This window comes from Terrapene carolina, unplaced genomic scaffold (genome assembly GCF_002925995.2).
Source record: "Terrapene carolina triunguis isolate 2854851 unplaced genomic scaffold, T_m_triunguis-2.0 Scaffold558, whole genome shotgun sequence".
In the NCBI taxonomy this organism is placed as follows: Eukaryota; Metazoa; Chordata; order Testudines; family Emydidae; genus Terrapene; species Terrapene triunguis.
In genome coordinates this window covers 9,826,347-9,848,897 of record NW_020664909.1, presented here as the reverse complement: position 1 = coordinate 9,848,897, position 22,551 = coordinate 9,826,347, and the positions used below count along the sequence as shown (strand labels likewise).

The window sequence follows — 22,551 nt, the reverse complement described above, 5'->3', positions numbered from 1 at the left end:
TGCCAGCAGGCTGGATATTTGTCTGCATAATATGAGATCTAGACCCTCCCTCCCAATTAGAGCATAGGGGAATTTAAGCACAAAGGAAGAAAATCCATTAGCATTAGAGATCTGTTTAAACCGCTAAGACATCGATGAGAGAACTGACCCATATGAATCACTGGAACACAAGTCTTACTTTCTATTACTCTAACTTATTTTCCACTGCTGTTCACTGCATATAAAATATTGATTAGCCATTTAAGTGTTCTAACACTCTTACAAGACCTACATTAGCAAAACAAGCTTAGCAAATTAAGCAGTCGTGTTGTATGGCAAAGAAAATGTAGTAGGCCAATGTCTTAAGATACTACTTCTCGCTATGGATAAATTAAAAAGCAGATGCCAACAGGACCTAAAGAGAGATGTCTTAAAAGGACATTAAACTCTAAGACATAATTATTACTGATAACCACATTCTAATGGGTTCCCCTTGGGGTACCACTTGGAACTGGGGTAACACTGAGCCAACTTGTCCCACCAGCCTGTGCTCCCTTTAACTGTATTGCTGTGACAAGCTGCAGACCACTCCCGGTCTCACATTTTCACCAGCATACATACACATAGGGACACACCCAGCAGTTGTAACATGCAGGCTTTCTGACTAGTCCCTGCATGGGAAGACTTCAGCAAAGGAACTACCCAGATACTCAAGTGCACACCCCCCTCTGGAGTGAAAACTCAAAATTACACCATCTTGTGCTGCACAGAGAACTGTACAGCGCAAACTCATGAAATTCGCTCCTTCCCTCAACGTGGAGAGCGATATGCAACAGCTTTTTGCCCCCCCAGTTATGAATTCCACACACTGGGTTATGACAAAACAAAACAAGTTTATTAACTACAAAAGGTAGATTTTAATTGATTATAAGGGATAGCAAACAGGTCAAAGCAGATTACCTAGCAACCGAAACAAACATGCAAGGTAAGCTCAATATACTAAAGAAACTGGTTATAACTAGCAAATTCTCACCCTAACTGTTTTAGGCAGATTGCAGAGGTTCTTGAAGGCAAGCTGCTCTTGCTTGCAGCTTAGAACTCTAGGTATTTCTTTCACAGGCCAGACACCTTTCCAGCTTGGGCTCAGCTCTTCTCTTCCCAGTCTTTTTCTTAGATGTTTCCAGGGGTCATCTTGGGTGAGTAGACAGTGAAGAATGACCCACGTTGAGGTCACTCCCCTGCCTCAAACTGCTTTTGCTTATGGCGGGAAGCCTTTGTTTCCAAACTTAGTTCCCACGTCAGTCAGTGGAAACACACTGGTATTCCAAGATGGATTCCAGTGCCAGGTGACTTAATCACATGATCCTACAGCCATAACTCAAAGACTAGTTGTAAGGTCCTCAGGAAGTCTTTCCAGGAAGGTAGGAGATTAGCATCTTCAAAGACTTATTGTTCTGTCTAATGGCTCTTCCTCACAGCCATCTAGACTGATTGTATTCAGTCTGGTGGGCGTTCCCCAGGTGTAAACCCACTGGTAATTGATACATAGTCAATATTCTTAACTTCAGATACAGAAATGATACATGCAAACAAATAGGATAATCGTATTCAGTAAATCATAACCTTTTCAATGATACCTCGCATGACCCATCTTGCCTAAAATACATCTTGGTTATGCCATAATCACTTCATAACAATATCTCTATGAAGAATATCTGGCATAATGTCTCACACACCTCACAAAACTACAGTGACATGGTTTCTTAAAGTACAGCTCAAGTAAAAAAGTTTTAGATCTAAAAATAAAAAAGGAACAGTTTAATCCAGAAGGTCTGTTCCCTATATGTATTCAGTTATATTTGTTAACTTTAATAGAGGAAAAAAAGATACACAATTTTTACTGCTTTTTACTTATTAGCCCTGGTCAAATTTACAGGAACCAGATTCTACTTATTCTTGTGCATCAACACAATTACTGAACTACCACATTTCCAAAAGTGTTCACCAACTGTGCATCTTTGAATTTTTGGATACTCAACTTGACACACCTAGGTTTTGATTTTCAGCAAAACTGAGCAACCACAACTATACTGATAAAATTGACTACACACTTTAATAGGCATTCATTTTACCTGACATGGACTGGAATTGTATTTGGACATGCTCTTATATATGTTCAGACATGTCAGTTAATGCAAAGGGAGATGGCAGATGTAGAAATTCTATCTAGCTGTATTAAACAGATATCAGTGGTGTGCTCTCATCTGGAATACCCTGTGCTTCATACAGAACTGGTTATCCTGTCTCAAAGAAAAGATATTACAGCAATCAACGAGGGGCTCAGAGAATAGTGCCAAGAATGATTACGGGCATGGGAAAATCCTCATATGCAGAGAGTTTAAAAAATTGGGATTGCTTATTTTAGGAAATGAATAAAAAGGGACATGATATAAGCATATAAAATAAGTGGTAGAGAGAACAGTGGTTAGGGACTTCTGCTCTCCCTGTCTCAGGGGACAATGAAATTAGAAGGTGGCAAATTCAAAACTGATAAAGTTAGAATGAGAAACTCATTTCCACCTGAATTTACTGAACCCAAGAATTTAGCAATATTCAAAAAGGGACTGGACATGTATATGCATAACAAGAATATTCAGAATTCTGCATTGATCGTAATCAGCACCTTCAATCAGAGAGTCTGAATGTGCTTAACAAACATTATTTACTCTCGCATCACCCTTGTGAGTGAGGTACAGTAACTCCCCACTTAACATCCTCTCGCTTAACGTTGTTTCGATCTTACATCCCTGCTCCATTACAGAACATGTTCATTTAAAGTTGTGCAATGCTCCACTATAACGTCGTTTGGCTGCCTGCTTTGTCCACAGCTGGCAGCCCCCACATCAGCTCTCCTATGCCCCCCCCCAGCACCTCCCAGCCGCTGGCAGACCCCGCGGATCAGCGCCTACCCCTGCTCCCCCCCGCCTCCTGCCCGTGGCAATCAGCTGGTTTGCGGTGTTCAGGAGGCAAGAGGGAGGAGCGAGGACTCGGCGCGCAGGCTCCTCCTCCCTCCCCTGCCTCCTGAACGCCGCAAACCAGCTGACTGCCACAGGCAGGAGAGGACCGAGGATGCGGCGTGTGGAGTAAATGGGGAGAAGGTGGGGGGGAGAAGAGGCGGGTTAAGGGTGAGGGCTTGGGGGAAGGGTTGGAATGGGGGGGCCGAGGGTTGAGCCCCCCCATCCCTGGTGCTTGCACAGTAGGGGAAGCTGCCGCTCCTGCTGCGCAACATGCTTCTCCTAGCCTACGGCACCTTCAGCCTCCTTGCCTGCCTCATTGTCTGCAGTGCCAGTGGGCTGTACCTGTTTGGGGTAAGGCGCGGGCACCTCCCATTGCTTCATACTCAGCAATGATGATTGTAGTATTAAATTGTTTTTTTTAAATTGTTTAAAACTTATACCTGTATTAAATTGCTTGTTTAAAATGTATATAATGCCTTTTGTTTGGCAAAAAAAATTCCCTGGAACCTAAGCCCCCACCCCCCATTTACATTAATTCTTATGGGGAAGTTGGATTTGCTTAATATCGTTTTGCTTAATGTGGAGAAATTGGATTCGCTTAATATTGTTTTGCTTAATGTTGCATTTTTCAGGAACATAACTACAACGTTAAGCGAGGAGTTACTGTATCATCATCATTTCACAGATGAGCAAACTGAAGGAAGAAACATTTAAGAGCCTGATTTTTCAAACCACCATATGATCATGCATATATAAGACAGGCATCTTCATGCACCATGACCAGTTAGGCGCATAACTAACCATGTAACTACAAATACTTTGTGTGTATAACTGAGGTATTTGAATACATATAGTTGCACCTGCTCTATTAAAAAAAAAAAAAAAAGTCAGGCACTACACTGATTTCTTGAAGGTGACACAAGAGGTTTGTGGCAGAGCTGAGACCAGGACCCGGGCTGAGTTTCATTTCTATGCCTTTACAGCCATCATTCCTTCCCAATGCAATTTTTATTAGTACTGATGGAATTGGAGCTGTTCTGTAATAATTTATGAATACTCTATGTTGACGTGGTTACTGGGATATTTACTGTATGACTATATTGGTTTCGTTTAACAGGGGCTGTAAGCAAAAACATGCAGGAAACAAAAGAAAGGCTCAAAATAAGCCACCTTTCAGCAAACACTTAGAGGTTATTAAGGGCTGTTAGCTTTAAGAGTCTACCTCCTCCTCAGACAGTCTGCAAATCCAATTTTGTCTAGAAGGGCCAAAGCCAACCTAGGCAGAAGAGCAAATGAGTACAGCAGGTCAAAAAGTCTCTCTGAAGAGATGGGGGTAGTTGTTCAGGGGAACCAAGTGGAGAGACAGGCAGAAGTGAGGCCTAAATAGGTTACCATCAGGGATGGCAAGCCTTAGGTAAGGTTGATATGCGTGTAGACATTTAAAATCCCCTCTTTAAATGCTTTATTCCTATTCCTACCGTACTTTGTTTTAAGAAGGGTATATGGTCACTATATTCACTACTGTCAGACTCCTGAAAGGAAGAACTACAGGTGCCAGATCTCAGTCAGACAGTCTAGATAAGATTGGTTGATTAAACAGGGTGCTGTATCCCAGGGCCCAATCTAAGAGTGGGAGAATTGTGGAATTCCACTCCAGGAGAGGCTAAGGCACAAGGCCTAAAACATGAGAGGGAACACAGAATGCAGAGGTGCAGCTAGCCTTGCAACCAGGACAGCCAAAATAAGTTATTGCCTGGTTTAAAAAGGGATACAGCTTCCTTGGAAGAGGGATGGTTTTCTATGGCCTTGCATACAATTGATAAGCAGATTGCTCATTAAACAGATTATGGACATGCAGTAAGGCTTTTGCTTGCTGTACAGAAAGTCAAAGAGGGTCCTAGGTGCATTCTAATACTTCAACGTATGGACAACACAAGCATTTGCTTTTGTATGAGTGAATAATCTTATATAGTTCATGATAACAATTTAGGATACATGGCTGGCACTGTTTTAATCTATGTTAAATTGATGGCATTTTAGCTCAATCTATAATAGGTATTTCATGCTTAAAAAGAAACATGAATATCTATTTGTTCTATTCAGTGATCAGATCTCAACCACTCATCAGTACACACATGCTGGAAATGAAGTGGAATTGAGCTGTGACTCCAGAGACAGGTTCCTTCCATTTAGGGATGTCATTATTCACCTGAGATAGATAGACAGATAGATAGATCGATCCTTTTTCTCTTAATTTCAATAGAGTAGGGAAAAAATGATAAATATTTTCTTAACAGTTAAACATACTGTACTTTATTTATAAAGTTCTACTTTCCAGAACTTTATCTTCAAAAGTCAATGCATCATTGACTAAATCTTAGTTTTCTACCACATATACATAAATGCTATTTGCATCAAATAAACAGATTTAATAAGATTTTAAGCAGTTTTCTCCAACATAGACACCAGGTTTATGACTAATTATTGTTAAGGCTGCAATTTTGTCATAGAGGTTGCAGAAGTCACGGAATCCGTGACTTAAGCCCTGGCAGCTGGGAGATGGAGGGTCCCGCCGCCTCCCGCAGCAGCAAGGAGTTGTAAGGTACCCCCCACACACCTGAGGCAGCAGGCCTCCAATCTCTCAGGGGACAAGGGGACCCCAGGCAGCTCCCCGGCTGCCATGGGGACCTCTGCAGCTCCCCACTGTGGCGGTGGCAGAGGGATTCCCACAGCGCTCCCCGCCTCTGGGGAGGGGGCAGGGGGACCCTGGAGCTCCCCTCCGCTGCTGGTGGCATGGGGACCCTGGAGCTCTGAGCCCCCACAGGCGATGGGGGTCCCAGATCTCCCAACCACCCCGCAGCTGCCCAATCCCTTCCCATTTTGTCATGGATATTTTTAGTAAAGGTCAAGGACAGGTCATGGGCTTCCATGAATTTTTCTTTATTGCCCGTGACCTGTCTCTGACTTTTACTAAAAATATCCATGACAAAATCTTAGCCTTAATTATTGTTCATACTCTTTGCTCTGTAAGTGTCATTTTCCAAGCATCAAGCTAATGATTTCGCTTTGAAAACAAAGGAAAACTATTCGGGAGTAAACATGAACAGTAAGAAATACTAGATAAAATAAAACTACACTTCTTCAAAAATTGAAAGCAATGGAATATTAAAAAAGACCGAGCTCCACAATACAAACAAACACTCCATATGCTGCTATATTGTCATCTCCTGTACTCTGGTCTTAAGAAGTGTTTTCATTTTTTTTTAAGTTTTGTGAAGGACAGACCTACCACATGACACATGTCTAAGTGAGAGAGTGCAACATCTTTTCCCTATAGAATAATCTTTTATAGGTGCACTGGGCTGTGATCAAGACCCCATGGGTCCGGGTCTCTCCTCCTCTACCAAGCACTGTATTTCCATGCTGTTCACAGTCCTACTTATGGTCCAAGGCCTCGTTTCCAGGGTTCGAATACTCGGAGGCACAATGGGACCAAATTCTGTGTCAAGCACCCCTAAATCCTGTGGCAACAACCTCTAAATTATACAAATTAAATAATTCATATAACATGCCTCCTGAAGCTGCAGAAAGCTTGGCAATTATGCCAGCGGCACAAGAAAAGAACAGAGAAATGGAACCGTGCAACATATTGCACCAATCCTGGAAAAAGATCCACTGACTCATGTGGGGCCATGGGGCTGTGCATGGGTGAATCCCTTTTCAGGACTAGGATTTATGGCCAACATGAATTTTGGCAGCAGGCCACGAATCCTGTACTGTCAATCAGCTAAAAAGCAACAACTTCAACAAACCTGAAGATTGAGTTAGCCCACCGCACTCCGATTATGGTGCTGATCCTGCAATTAGATCCATGCAGGGAGGACCATGTGCCTTTGTCAAGTCCACTGAAGTCACAGAGGCTCTGTATGGGCACAAAGGCCCACGCTTCCCAACTACAGGATCAGGACCTAGAGATTTTATAATGGAAAGCTGAACAATTTTTATTCATTTAGAGAGACTGACAGTTGACGGCTGTCACAATTTCATTTTTAAAACACACTGTTGGGTTAAAATATTTTTAGAAATAGATTTGTCCCGGTAACACCAACACTACCATAGATAACAAAGACGACAAGTAAAGAACCTAACTTACTTTTCAACATTATGCTGTTTGCTTTCTGCACCTCACTTAACTTGATCAAGACAAACTAGTCAGTTTCACTTTTAGAGTCTCATACACTAGCAGATTCCCAGCACTTAAGCTTTAAAGCAAAGAGTTTCCCCTCCAAATTATATGCATGGTAACCTTGTAGATACCATTGGTTATGTAAGGTTAAACTGAAGCATTTATTTATATATATATATATATATATATAGTATTATAAAATTCAATCTTGTGCCCCCTACACATGGGTTTTGTCCTAGTTTACAATTTATGACCTCCATCTTTCTTTTGGCAAAGTTGTTGTACAGTCCTACTTTTGCACAATTGTTCTAAAAATGGAATTAGTAAAGTTTGTTATTTCTGGTGTTCTTCAAATATTTGTTTTTAACAGAGAACTTGAGGAGTAGAATTCTAGAAGTCAATCATATTCAAACAAAATTTAATATTTTTCTAGTTGTTAGACCTTCTGAAACCCTCAACTTTTTTAAAAATTAAGCATATGCACCAAAAGCAAAAACAAATCCCAATTGCTATTAAAGTCAGCTTTCTCTAATTAGATTTTTCTGATCATGTACAAGTAGCACCACCTTGTGTTAGATACGCACAACTTATGAAGGTTAAATTTACTGGTATTTAGAGCTGGGCAAATAACTGTTTTTTTTTTTTTTTTTTTTTCAATGGCTGTTGTAAAAAAAAATGGAAGAGATTCAGTTTGGGCTGAATGCACTGTTTTGCATTGGGTATTTTTAATAAAAGCAAATAAAATGAAAGACTAGATTCACAAATGAAGAGGAGGTGGTATCCCTCATAACCAACAGCCCAGTGGTTAGAGCACTCACCTCTGGAACAGGGACTGGAACCCAGGTATGCTCCCTAACCCCTGAATATAGTCATACTCTCTTCTCCCCACCCCTAGCCCAATGGCTAGTCAAGTATTTTATACTAAGAGGAACAGCTTCAACAGAATGAGAGAATCCCACTCCCGAATTCTCTATAGCCTGGTGGTTAGGATACTCACTGGGATGCAACAGATCCTAGTTCAAATCCCTCCTGAGAAGGGATTTGAATGCAGGGCTCCCCCATCCCATTTGAGTGCCCTAGCAACTGGACTATTGTGCATATGGGTGGAGGAGGCATGTTGGGATTACTGGGCCTAGAGGTTTACCCTAACAGTGAGCTCAACTGTAGAAAATGAGTGTGTGAAGTTCATAAGAAGTCTCAATAACCACTTGTAAGATCACATGGTGATGGGAAAAGGTGCAAAAGAAACAAAGATTAATTAGTAAAAACAAAAAGGCCTATGGCATAACTCAAAGATTGTGTTAAGATAATGCTTGGTAAACAAGAATAGTGTAGAACTGGAAATCAATGAACTAAAACTGGTATGTTACAAATTAGGCCTAGTTGATGGACAACATAGTGAGGGGATAGGCTGTTCTGCCCATCACTCCTTTTGGGGTTCTCAAAATGTCTTTTTGTAAGAAGAAAATTAGCAGAGAGGAAAAGCTGGCTAATGTGATGCTGACTGACTGAAAGATAAGAGAAGGGGTAGGAGTGAGCTTCACCGTCATGTCTGCCACCCGCACTGTCTCCTAGGACCCTGGACCTGCTTCATCCTAATCCTGAATGAGGCCCTGACCAAAAAAGGTCAGAGAAAGGGAATGAGATAACACTGCCACCTCCACTGGTGGTACAAGTTTGCCAACTGTCAAAATGGCTGATAAGACTATGTACTGTGCCTGTTTCTCTCCAGCAATGAGGTTGCAAATGAAAGTCAACATCAGAGACAGAAGCTGCATTTTTTCATCTTTGCTGTTCTTTTCTCTCTCCTTTTGTATGTGCTTCTCTTGTTTTCTCCTCTAGGAAATGGGATCCAACTTTGTTTCCAAGAACAGCAACAACAGCTCCAACCCAGCTCAACTAACTCCTTTTCTCCAAAAAAGGACAGTTATCACCATCTTTAACACCATCTAAGAGACTGTCAAAAAAGGGTTTTTCTCCTTCTAAAAATTTCTCCAGTTTAGCAGAAAGGGAACAAAGGATGTTTTTAAAATGCAAGTCTTATACTTTACATTTCAAATGCTTTCACTGTTTTTTCTTCATTTTCTATATCTTTAATAAAAGGTTAAAAAAGGATTTTGAATTATGTGCTGTAATGGTACTAAATAGGCTAAGGTTTCCGTATACCAAACCCTGAATCTTGTTTGACACTGTCTAATGTTGGGCAGTGGCTCGGTTATATTAACACCTTTGACTCATTAGTCCCATTTATTCCATCTAAATTAATACAAGAAGCAGCACCACCATCACCACCTTCTCTTTCAGTGGTTTTGTGAATGATGCCTAAATCCCCTTGTGAATCTAATCCCCAAAAATATCAAAGTGTTTCACTAGGATATTGTCAAAACAAACCATTTTGACATTTCTGAAACTAAATTTTTTGTTTCAGACAAAACAATTAACTGAAATGAACCCAAATGTGCATATTTTGGAGAAAAATTCACCTGAAAATTTTTGCCCAGCACTATTGGTAATATAAAATATAAAGAGCCATTTATAAAAATAATGTTATCACTGCATAAGCCTGTACTGATGCTTTCACACAATACACCAAACTGCCTTGAAGCTACTGCATTAATGGAAACACTACCGAAGTATTAAGTACAAAAATACTATGTTATTCGTTGAACTTCTCTACTTTTACTGAAACGAATGTGAATAAACTGCACTTACAATGGACTAAATATGAGAGGATCAAATGCCACAAATGTAATTATAGTATTCATGACATTCAGTTCAAGAAGAAAGAGAAAGTTCTGAATAAGCTCAAAAAAAAGAATTAGCCCCGTAACACCATGATACTTAGTCTGATGTGTAAAAATACGTCAGTAATACCACAATACAGTACAGAACTGTAATACTGTATAGGCAGTCATGGGGTAAGATGGAAGGTCCTCATGCATCAGTAACTAGTTAGGCAGAAAAAACTGTTAGTTTTCACAGTGGAGAGATGTAAATGGCAGGGTCCCTCAGGGCTCTGTAACACGACTAGTCCAGTTCAACATATTCATAAATGAACTGGAAAAAGGGGTAAACAGTCAGATAGCAAAATCTGGAGATAACACAAAATTAAGACCAAAGCAGACTGTGAAGAGTTACAGAGAGATCTCACAAAATTGAGTGAGTGGGCAACAAAATGACAGATGAAATTCAATCTTGATAAATGCAAAGTAATGCATACTGGAATACATTCCCAGCTATACATACAAAGTAATGGAGTCTAAATTAACTGGCACCACTCAAGAAAGATCTTGGAGTCATTTTGAATAGTGCTCTGGAAACATCTGCTCAATGTGCAGCGGTTGTCAAAAAACCCTAATAGAATATCAGGAACCATTAAAACAAAATTGATTAGGGGTGGAGAACAGCTTCCATATAAGGAAAGATTAAAAAGACTGCGACTGTCCATCTTAGAAATGAGACAAATAAGGGGGTTATGATAGAAGTCTATAAAATCATGAATGGTGTGGAGAAAGTGAATAAGGAAGTGTTATTTACTCCTTCGCATATCACAAGAACCAGGGTTTTCCAATTAAATTAATAGGCAGCAGGGCTAAAACAAACATAAGGAAGTACCACTTCACACAATGCACAGTCATCCATGTAACTCCTTGCCCAGGGATGTTGTGAAGGCCAAAAGTATAACTGGGGTAAAAAAAGAATTAGATAAGTTCATGAAAGATAGGTCCACCAATGAGTCTGAGCCAAGATGGTCAGGGATGCAACTCCATGCTCAGAGGGTCCCTAAACCTCTGATTATCAGAAGCTAAGACTAGATGACAGGGAATGGATCACTCAAACTGCCCTGTTCTGTTCATTTCCTCTGAAGCATCTGGCTCCAGCCCCTGTGGGAAGACAGGATCCTAAGCTAGAAGGACCACTCATCTGACCAAATACAGCCATTATGGTGTTATTCTGTAATTATACTAAAAGAGGTGAGGCTGAGGGGGAAGAATTATCGTACTAATCTGAATACATACAACATTTAATAAGCTATAGGTTAGTAGTAAATCATTTATTCATGTTACTTACACTAATACAGGCTTCCCAGATATCCTAGGATGCCTTAGAACTTCAGTCATGGTCTCTTTCGTCTCTTCCATTCTCTCTGTGTCACTGGAATCCACAACAAATATTATCCCATATGCCTCAGCATAGTAATTCTTCCAGATGCCTCGTATTCGTTTTCCACCTCCTAAGTCAAAGATAGTGACTTCAAACCTTCCCTGTTTAAGGTCAATTTTAGAAAATCCAACTGTTGGAGCTACATCTTCAGGAGACTCTGTCAAATCATAAAGAAAACATTTGGTGAAAGATTCGTTTAGCTATAACAATTTCATTTATTTTATGATTTGTATGTCAAAATTCAGAGTCTAAACCCATACAATTAAAATGACCAACTCGCCTCTAATTACATGTTTTAGATGGAAAACAAGTTTGCAACCTTAATTCCAGATTAACATGTGCTTCTGTATGAGAATTACCTTGTCTTTAAAGTTTTTTTTTTTTTTTTTAGACCCAGGAGCTCTTGGGAATTCCTCCCTGTGGGGTACCCTCAAGCCCTTTCACCACCACCCCTCCAGGGAAGAGCTGAGAAAGAAAACAAAGGAAATCAGCTGTTGCCACCAGCTAATTAAACAACATATGCACAAACCTCTTAGGACCCAAAAATCCTAATCCTGTGCTTAAAAAAGGTAAATTTTATTAAAAACAAAAAGAAAGAAAATACATCTGGAACTTAGGCTATTGTTAGATTTAAAAAGAGCAAATATAATTAAGCATCAAGAATGGTTTTCTTGAGGTCCAGCTTAATGATTACACGCAAAACAAAAGCATTTCAGGGTTAGCACAGAGAAGTCCACAAGCCATAAAGAAATAAAAGATAAACCTAATTGCATCTTCCTAGACATTTCTTGATCTATTTACATATCTGGGGTTTCAAATGAGTAGTTTCTAGGTATGATTTAATGATTTTTCATACCTGGCGCAAGATTTTACAGCATGCTCCAGCCCTGTCCCTGCTCTCTGGGAGAACTACCACAGACACACAAAAGGGGAGTCTTGTTTCAGTTTTAAAAAGTTCTAGCCTTCCCATTGGCTCTTTTGGCTTCCTTTTACCTATGCATGCAGTCAGACTTTTTAACCCTTTACAGGTAAAGCAAGTAGAGAACATCTACCAAGAGGGATTTTAAAGCTAACTGGCTGGCTGGGTGTCCATAAAAGGGAGCTACCCTTCTTCTCACTTTCCAGCTCCTCCCTTGGAGGGAGCTAATTAGATTTCTGTGCACTGCTACATGGAGCCAGGCAACAGAGGGTTGTGGAGCAACAGCTGGAGTCCAGCTTGCAACCAGAGAGCAGGAAGAGTCAGAAGCAGCAGCCTGAAGAACTCTGCAGCAGCTGAGGTTTGTGAAACTAGAAAGATGAACCAATGAAATGGGTACAAGCACCCTCCCTCACTGGCATATCAGGGAATGGTAATTCTGAGCCAGACCACTTCGACAACATCATAGGAGCCAAGACCCAGGCTGCACAGCCAGGATACATGGAAAGTATAGTGAAAAAATGTTATCTTCAAAAACAGCAGACAAATTTTATGCTGAGTATTTTCAACTCTGAGCCATAATTGTGTGTGTTTGTGGGGGAGGCACAGTGAGAACTAAGGGTATTTTTCATGGTCGCAGAACAAGTTAATGTTGATGCAGAATTTTAGAGGCTGCCGCCGCAGAATTTAGTCCCATTGTACTGTGAAGTACAGAGGGCCCAGATTATGATGGACGGTCTTTTCTGTGAAACTTTCCTGGCTGCAGACGCCTCATAGCAAATCTTTGCCCACTGTGCTGGCCGGTCCATGTATTGCGAGTTCTGCGAGTCAAAATACATTAAGGTGCATATATTTGGAATACATGTGCATTACAATGCACTCAATTAAAACTATGTTCACCGTCTGATATTATTAATGACCCCCAAGCATAACTAAACAATTAGCTACTATCAACCCTGAAAACTAATTGAATGCACTCTCCTCCATGAGGTCAGTTGAGAAAAACAAATGTGACATTTCTAGGCCAAGCTGTTTTCACAACAAAGCATTAAGAAACTTTCAGAGTCAGAATCTCTTAATATGGAACCCCATATTGGAAATATCTAGTCCATTTTGGTTCCATCTTTCTAGAAAGAGTTTATCCTGGAAGAGGACCTTTCTGTCAAATTTTGAGGAAAATTAGTTCGTTTTGCTGATGGAGGTGTTAGTATCAGTGCTGAAACAATGGCAGATTAAATATCAACTATGGACTCACTGTCTTTAAAAAAAGATCCAGAAGGACAGAATGGGGGGAAAAGTCTTCATAACCTCATTTACACCTGATAAATCCATTGATTTACTGACCCTCAACTAGCATTTTGGGGCAGAGAGTTTGTCTTTATACCTGTCAGTATATTGTGTAGCACACCCTAGATGCTAAATTAAATGCACACAGCTGGAAAAACCTTCCACCATCTCAAACACAAAGTTACACCAAACATTTGTCTTTAAAAGCACCAATTTTATCAAATTCCAATTATGGCCTGCATGCATGTGCATTAATCAGTGGAGAGGGGCAAGAGAAAATTCTCTCCAAAGCCAAATGAGCTCTTGCTGTAGAAAATGTCTAGAAAGTTGCTGGCGCTTTCCTGGTTATAAATGAGGATATAAAAATATATCATTAGAACCATCTTTTAAAGTTATATACACACCATTTCCTTCTTCAGATTCCTTTCCTAATTATACTGACAGTCAATATCATAAAATAGGTTATATTTATAACATTGACTTTACATAAAGTTTACTGATGTATGCACATTACGGTATATTTCATCAGAAAGCAATTTCTGTACAAAGAAATCAGATCTATTGATTTCTCTAACCTATGCTAATAAGTGAAATGCCTCATTAACCAGAAGAAACACTTTATATCTTTGCAATAATTCAAACAAAATTATGAGCTAGAATATCAGTCCTAAAAGAACGCTGGAGATTTTTTCTCTCTCTTTCTGTCACAAAGCTAGCAATTTATAGTCAGCTCCTTCTCTAACAGAAACAGCATCTTACCCTATGAGGAAAAATATATATGCATGGCCATCAGACATGAGCATGCACCCTCACCCAGAGCAGATGTACACATGAATCATGATTGTGCACACACTTAGCCACACAAATCCCAGATGCAGGTTCACACAAACAGGGCACATGCACTTAGGTTCCCACCTCTTTGAAAATTTAGGCTTGGAATTTTAAAAAAGCCCAAGGTAATTATGTGCTAAACTTCCACTGAATTTAAATGGGAATTGAGGGCCTAATTCCCTTCAGATCCCTTGACTCACTGGACTACGGTTTGGATTTTACGATAGAGTCATCTGCAGGATTGGGGCCTATATTCTCAAAACAAGAAGCCCAAATAAAAGTCATTTTTAAAAGGGACACCATAAACTCAGGTGGGTAGAATGAGGGGGGAATTCACTTCTGTCTCAAAGTGTTATACATCATATAATTACAAGTGACACATCACAGTTCAGGGCAACTGCACCCATATTCCCCTCTATGGCCCAGCAGGAGCACCAACAGGCCAGGCTCCTCAGCCATCACCTCTCTTGAGTGGAGTCACATGTTTCTCTCCCTCTTGATGGGGGTACTTCGAGGCTGCACAGTTTCCTGACTACGCTGTGATATCCACAGCAAAAGACAGACTGACTACAGAGGCCTGTTTTTCCATTTCTTCAAAGATAATTACACAATAAAATTGCCACAGTTCTAAGTTACCACACAACCCTTTATAAGCAAGCATATTTATTCTTAAGGTGAAAGCATTACAGAGAAAAACATTAAAAACAATAAAAGAACCTACAAGCATGCTAATGATCTTACCAAGGATCACTCCCTCACTCCAAAAAGGGTTCTGTTTGGTTATTAGTCCTTCCAACCCCACACAGGGGTTTTTCTTGTGGTCACAAGTTCATCACACCTTCAGCTCACAACCAGCTGATGTCTTATGGGGCATCAATGGGCCAAAGACAGACTTCCTACTTTCCCCTAAGGACTGGGGGCCCCACCTGGATGTGAGACCCTTTCTGTTTGCTGGATCAGAAAGAAGACCCCGAGTCAGTTTTAACTCAGGCTATTTATCCAAAATTCTTTGACTGTTGGTCCCTGGAGAATTCAGTATGAACAAGCAAGGTAAGCTTCCACCACTGGAAAGAGGCTATCTGGAGGCGTTATGCCCTGAGTGAATGTGCCTAAGCACCTCCCCACCTCTGCCGTTTTTAGTTCCTGGAGGGTTGTGGTCCCTCCTCCCGCATATAAACACATACAATCCCTCAATAGGGCATTGACATTTTCATTTTTAATACAATCAACTCCTAAAATACTTAAACTTAATTCAATAAAGTTTGTCCAGGACACTGTCATAGTTTCCACAACACCTAAGAATACTATAACTGAAATAGGATCTTTTCCCCACAATGTAGCTCTCTCTGCTTTTGACAGCAATTTTGTGACATCTGTTCCTCTCTTTCCTTTGTACAGTCAGTTTTGGCCTTGCTTGGAATACCCATTTAAACAGAGGAACATAAAACCCCTTTCTAAAGCCTTTTAAAGAGATCATAGAATATCAGGGTTGGAAGGGACCTCAGGAGGTCATCTAGTCCAACCCCCTGCTCAAAGCAGGACCAATTCCCAACTAAGTCATCCCAGCAAGGGCTTTGTCAAGCTGGGCCTTAAAAACCTCCAAGGAAGGAGACTCCACCACCTCCCTAGGTACCACATTCCAGTGCTTCACCACCCTCCTAGTGAAATAGTGTTTCCTAATATCCAACCTAGACCTCCCCCACTGCAACTTGAGACCATTGCTCCTTGTTCTGTCATCTGCCACCATTGAGAACAGCCGAGTTCCATCCTCTTTGGAACCCACCTTCAGGTAGTTGAAGGCTGCTATCAAATCCCCCCTCATTCTTCTCTTCTGGAGACTAAACAATCCCAGTTCCCTCAGCCTCTCCTCATAAGTCATGCGCTCCAGACCCCTAATCATTTTTGTTGCCCTCCGCTGGACTCTTTCCAATTTTTCCACATCCTTCTTGTAGTGTGGGGCCCAAAACTGGACACAGTACTCCAGATGAGGCCTCACCAATGTCGAATAAAGGGGAACGATCACGTCCCTCGATCTGCTGGCAATGCCCCTACTTATACAGCCCAAAATGCCGCTAGCCTTCTTGGCAACAAGAGCACACTGTTGACTCATATCCAGTTTCTCGTCCACTGTGACCTCTAGGTCCTTTTCTGCAGAACTGCTACCTAGCCATTCGGTCCCTAGTCTGTAGCTGTGCATGGGATTCTTCCGTCCTAAGTGCAGGACTCTGCACTTGTCCTTGTTGAACCTCATCAGGTTTCTTTTGGCCCAATCCTCTAATTTGTCTAGGTCCCTCTGTATCCGATCCCTACCCTCTAGTGTATCTACCACGCCTCCTCTAGTGTAAGAATTGAGGTCATATCATTTAGGATTTTTTTTAAGTTGGTCATTTTAAAAAAAGGTTTTGAGTTGACCATCATATTTAGTCTTAAAATACTTAGTTCAGAACTTCATATAAAGATTTACTGCTTACCTCCTTGGATTCCTTTCACTGTAGCAGTTTTACCAGCATTATCAAGTCCCACCATCACTAGTGTCACCTTCCTTCAGGGAAAAAAGAAAAAAAAAAAAAGATATTGCAAGGCTTTTTCCCCCTACTTGAACATTGTGTTGGACTTTTGCAAGTATCTGAATGCATAAATAACAAAGTTACCACAAAGTTGTAAAACCAATAGGCTTCAAAATATCCAGTACCAGAGAGACTTATGTTTGTTTATTTGGTATTTAACATACAGCCAGCTAATCAAAGAGTTCAGCAGACTAAGTAATAAAGAGATAAGCTTAATACTGGGTGATAATATAATTTGAAGAGATACATATAAGACTTAATGATTTTGCCTTTCATTTCTATTTGTCTTTTGGAAATTGAATCCCAGGTACCATCAATTTGAATTCCATATTTTTTGACATGGTTGTATTCTCTTTAATAACTACCATAACTTCCATTTCCCCCTTTTCCTACAAACTAAAACTAAAGCCCTATCCAGACTGGGGATTTGATCATACTGCAACCATCAGTGTAGCTGCAACATTGAAATACTCCTTTCCTTGTCTGTAGTGTTATCCCAGTTGCAAGCAGAGTAATTTATGCTCTACCGGTGCAAACAGCAACATTGCCTGTGTACGCTACGTGTTCATACTGGTATAGCTAGATCAATGTCTAACCAAGGCAAATCCCCAAGGCCATAATGAAGGTATTCGTTCCTATCAATGAGCAATACATCAAATATGTCACTTGTGCTGTAGCCCTGTTAAATTCACATACACCCCCTCTCTCCGTGGTTAGAATTATTTAAAATACAGCAATGAGGAAATATACTTTCATTACTTTCTCAATAATTCAAGTGAGCTTGAACGGATTTGTGAAAACAAAAGACAAAAAACAGAAGCTTTTGCAACCAACACCTTCGCTAATCTCATTTTAAAAATAGGTAAAACTGACATTTTGGCATAGTTGGGTGGCAAGTCCTCAAATTCCACTAATTAAGGTGACACTAAATAAAACATGGTTATTTCTAATCTCCTTCAGAATATGATAACATTTGGTGACAAACTAAGTTTGTAAAGCTGCACACCAATTTCTTCAGGGCATCCAGAAGGGCAAGAGGAGGTAGTGCACGAGGTGTAGAGCAGGATCACAATGAATTCCAGTGGTGGCAATAAGCAGCAACCAAACAAATCAAGTGAAATAAGCAGAAAAAAGTCTGCAAGCGTTTGTCAGATAAGTGACAGACTCATGTGATCCATTTGACAAGCTTGAATTCTGCAGAATCCATGTTTTTAAAATTAAGTTTCTAGCTCTCAAGGCTGTCAAGAAATTCTTCCAAGGTACACCAAATATAAACAAATGTGTTGTTCTCCTGTGTCTGGAAACGGACAATCCAAAACAATGGCTCTGAGAGGTGTCAGCAATCCCATCCAGGGAAAGGGGAGACTAAAACCAGGAAGAAAGATGGGGAAGGAAAAGAAACAGAGGGGAGAAACAACAGTGGTCCCAAATGTGAGAATACTCTACCAGAATGCTGAATGTAACAATGAGACAGTTAAATAATGATGATTAAAACTAACATTTCATAAAGGCCATATTCCACCCTTGATCTTTGTTCAAAACTCTCAATGATATAACATGCTACCCTTCATCCACAGCAGATATTTACCCTTTAATGTATATCCCTCCCCACGGACAATAATTAAAAACAAAATCCAGAATTTGACAGCCCTACATTACACATTTTAAGTCATTGCTCTTCTCTGTCCCAATTCCCAACATTAGTCCATACAAAAGAGAAAAGTAAATATTTTGAACTTCACGAATTCTTTCAGTCAGAAACAAATTACCTGAGTAACTGATCTTTGGTTTGAGTTTTGTTTTTTAAAACTCAAAAACCATCTGATTTTCTCTCAAAGAAAAAACAATTATGCACCTTAAGTTTTGATCTTTTATCTAAAAAAAATAATAATAAAGTACAAAATCAGGTTTTACCAAAGGGTAACTAAGAAGAAAAGTAAGAGACAAAATGGTAGTATGGAGTAACCCTGCACATATAGTACAATACATAGAGCTCTTGAGGTTCTTTGGGACGAAAGCCACTGTAGAAACATAGAATACTCATTTGCTTAATCATACCTGACAGGCTCCCGCCACCGTTTTAACCAGTTACAGCAATTGGCCATCAGACTAAACATCCCTCTTCGCCAGCCATCCAGGGCCAAGGAAGCTACTGAAATTGTGTGTGGACAGATCAGAGAACTCCAGTGAGAGACAAGAAGGTGGAGGAGCAAAGAGCACCAGCTCGGGTGCAGTCTTGTCACTAGTAGCAATGAAGAAAACAAAACAAAGAACACAGTCAGTCCCCAAGCGTAACCAAAGCAAGTTTTCTTTCCCTTATCGGGAAGAGCCACCCTGCTTAGAACCACCCCTATCCTAAGGCTCTGTTTACACTGGGCATTAGCCCCTATTTCAGGCATCTGTGAAGTGCTAAATTAGTGTGGACAAGGAAATCTGCAACTTGCACCAATAGGATTTACCCAGTTTTCAAGCAGAGACAAACCCCATGGTACAAATTGCAGCTTTCTTGGATGACCCATCACACAGCTATGCTGATGGCTGAAATCAGTGATAATTCCAAGTGTAGTCACGATCTAAAATCCTAATGGAAGGAGCATCAGCATATAGGCCTTGGGAAAAGGAGATGGAGCTATTTTTAAATGTAAACTTTCAAATTGGTCTGGCTTCTGATTGCTTATCTACCCAGATTTGGAGACTTAAGAGTAGTCTCAGATGCTTCCTCTTCCCCATCTGCTTTGCCAGTGCCAATTTTTATGGGATTTACAATCCCATTTCCCTGTTTGTTTTTTGGAGTGACAGGGGAATATTTCTCTCTCCACTGTTGCTGTGTAAAACACCCACACAAACAGAGGCAACTGATTATACATAAAGCTTATGCCCAAATAAATTTGTTAGTCTCTAAAATGCCACAAGGACTCCTCATTGTTTTTGCTGATACAGACTAACAGGGCGACCACTGTGAAACCTGATTATACACAATAAGCAGTCAAAGTAAACAAAAATTTAAGAATGGTCTGATTTCAAGGTAGAATGATCTTAGGTGCTATAAACAACAGTAGGAGACAAGTGTGATTTTTAAATTAAGTGTCCCTTCAAGTTTGTTTATGCTGCTGGGACAGAAAAGTCTACCACATCTAATAATTAACCAGAGTAGCTTTTCTATTATCTAGTGGCTGATATGGAAGAGTATGGGAACCACCCTTCCTAATACCACCATTTCTCTCTCCACTAGACTCAGCAGCAGCATGCTGGTAAGAAGCCCGTATCTCAGCACAAGTATCCTGGGATTACTACCAGGAAACTGTCCTCAGAATCTGCTCAAAGATGCTGCCTCTAATCCCAGCCTCTGACTAATGAGGCTTCAAATTTATCAGCTGCTTATCTGACCGCTTGGAGACAGATTTGTCTCCCCAAACATTCCAAAGCTTTCCAGGGGTGGAAGGAGTGCCTCTACAACCACACTCCTTCCATAGCTTCTTGGCTGCTGGTGGAAGGAAGTCTTCAGTAAAATAGTCCTCTCCTAGTCTGTCTCTTCCTCCCTCATCAATAACTACATCACCTATTTTTGCTACTGCTCATGGCTTTCCCAGAGAGTAGCATGAAACCAGTAGTTCAGGGGTTCTCAAACGGGGGATCGTGACTCCTCAGGGGTCGCAAGGTTATTACCTGAGGGGTCATGAGCTGTCAGTCTCCCTCCCAAACCCCACTTCACATCCAGCATTTATAATAGTATTAAGTATTTGGGGGGGATTAATTTAAAGGGGGGGATCACACTTGAGGCTTGCTGTGTAAAAGGGGTCACCAATACAAACATTTGAGAACTACTGCAGTAGTTCTTGATGGCTTCTCTGCTGCCTACAGGGGTTTGAATGTCAACTACAAAACAGAGCAGAACCTTGTTAGTTTCACTCTGCTGTTGCTGCTCAGCAAAGCTACAAGCAAACGCAAAGGACTGGAACCCAAATAAGCAGCTCTCTCTTTCACCTTCAGGACAAGCATATGAGATATAAATGTAGGCAAATCATTATCAGGAAAAAATACTATATCTATGAACAAAGTCACACAGTGGAACAAAATTAAAACACATGTTTATGTATCTTCACAGTGTAGGGCAAAACTGTTTTTAGGTAAACCACCATCATGTCTTAGATTACCAGACAATTTTTGCCTTTGCTGTGGTGAGGCTTTGGGTGGGGAATTTTCTTCCCAAGACAACAGTCTGATGTCTCACTTATAAATTAATAATTTAAAAAAAAAAACCACCAAGCCTTTAAAACTACCACTCCCCAAGAAGTGTTTTAATTTAATCACATTTGGCTCCATATTTATTACATGCCTTGTGTGACTTTTCTTAAATTTGAATTTTAGAGGAGGGGATGGGATTATTTTAGTTGTATTTTATTTTGAACAAAACCTCACAGTGGCTTCAACAGTAAAAGCTTTTTCGGCAAAAATTTGAATACTATTCCTACCCATGAAAACTAACTTAACAGATGTACAAAATAAGAAGGAACACTACTGTGCTGTGAGACAGTAACAGACAGAACTACTACGAATGATAGTCAAACCACTAAAAGCTGTTCTTCTGTAATGCAAAGTTACTGCATAAACAGTAGTTCAAACGGATCCATGCATCTGCAGCAATGTCCAGCCACCGCTCTGCAGACAGGTCTAGTCTATTGGTCTCTTCCAACCTGGGAAGAGATTTTCTTCCTGGTTGTACCAAAGATCCACTCTACTCGGTCTAGAGATTTAATATGTTGTTTGCACTGTTCTCCTGGCCAAGTCGGTGCCAGACTATTAGAGAGACAATGTAGGGAAGATATTTTCTTTCATTGGACCTACTTCTGTCAATGAGAGAGAGACAAGCTTTGGAGCCACACTGTGCTCTCTCCCCCAGACCTGAAAGAAGAGCTCTGTGTAGCTCCAAAGCTTCTCTCTCACCAACAGAAGTAGGTCCAGTAAAAGATATTACCTCACTCACCTTGTCTCACTGCAGACGTAATAGTCTGCCCAAGGCTTTGCCCACAGACTTCTCTTCCGCGACTGAAGCAACCTGCCTTCGGCCAGGAAGACACTCGGGCTACACCCCACCACCCAGGGGAATGATGCCCTGGAACTCCCAGGCCTGCCCTGGCCTGCCCCATCCCCGACCTGGCCTGCCCCAGCCCCGGGCTAACGCTCCCGGCAGCAGACACCAGCGAGCCCACCCAGCGTCGGTCAGGGCTCCCCAGTGTCTCGGCCAAGCTCCCCGCGCCTTGCAGCTGTCCAAAGCCCCCGCACATGAAGCTGGGACGCGGCTCCGGCACCTTTCCGCTCGGAAAGTGACCCCGTGCCCGCCCCGGTGGGAGAACAGGGCCCGCGGGCACCGCGAACGAGCCCAGTCAACCCCGGCCCTGACATCAACGGCGGCGCGCAGGAGCGAGGGGAGCCGGGGCAGGGGCAGGGACCAGGCCCCGGGGAGGGGGGAGCGGGGTCAGAGACTCCAGCCAGACGCTCGCGGCCACCCCGTTACCTGGCGCTCAGCAGCGGGGCAAGGCGACGAAGCCGCGTAGGCGCCTGTAGCCCCACCCGCCGGCTGCTCCCCGCGCGCGCCCCCCGCGC

At 41.3% G+C, this 22,551-nt stretch overlaps 1 protein-coding gene across 4 annotated transcripts in view; it reads right to left on the bottom strand.

Annotated features, from left to right (window-relative positions):
• The window catches only part of ARL13B (ADP ribosylation factor like GTPase 13B), a 99,317-nt gene extending 76,766 nt beyond the window's left edge, over window positions 1-22,551 (bottom strand). For all 4 annotated transcript variants that reach the window (XM_024208616.3, XM_024208617.3, XM_024208618.3 and 1 more), the window contains exons 1-4: window positions 22,463-22,551; window positions 19,006-19,189; window positions 16,852-16,922; window positions 11,254-11,503 (exon numbers count right to left, since the gene is read on the bottom strand). In XM_024208616.3, the coding sequence (XP_024064384.2) occupies window positions 11,254-11,503; window positions 16,852-16,922; window positions 19,006-19,064 (380 nt within the window). In that variant the 5' untranslated portion in view covers window positions 19,065-19,189; window positions 22,463-22,551. The remainder of the gene's footprint in view (window positions 1-11,253; window positions 11,504-16,851; window positions 16,923-19,005; window positions 19,190-22,462) is intronic.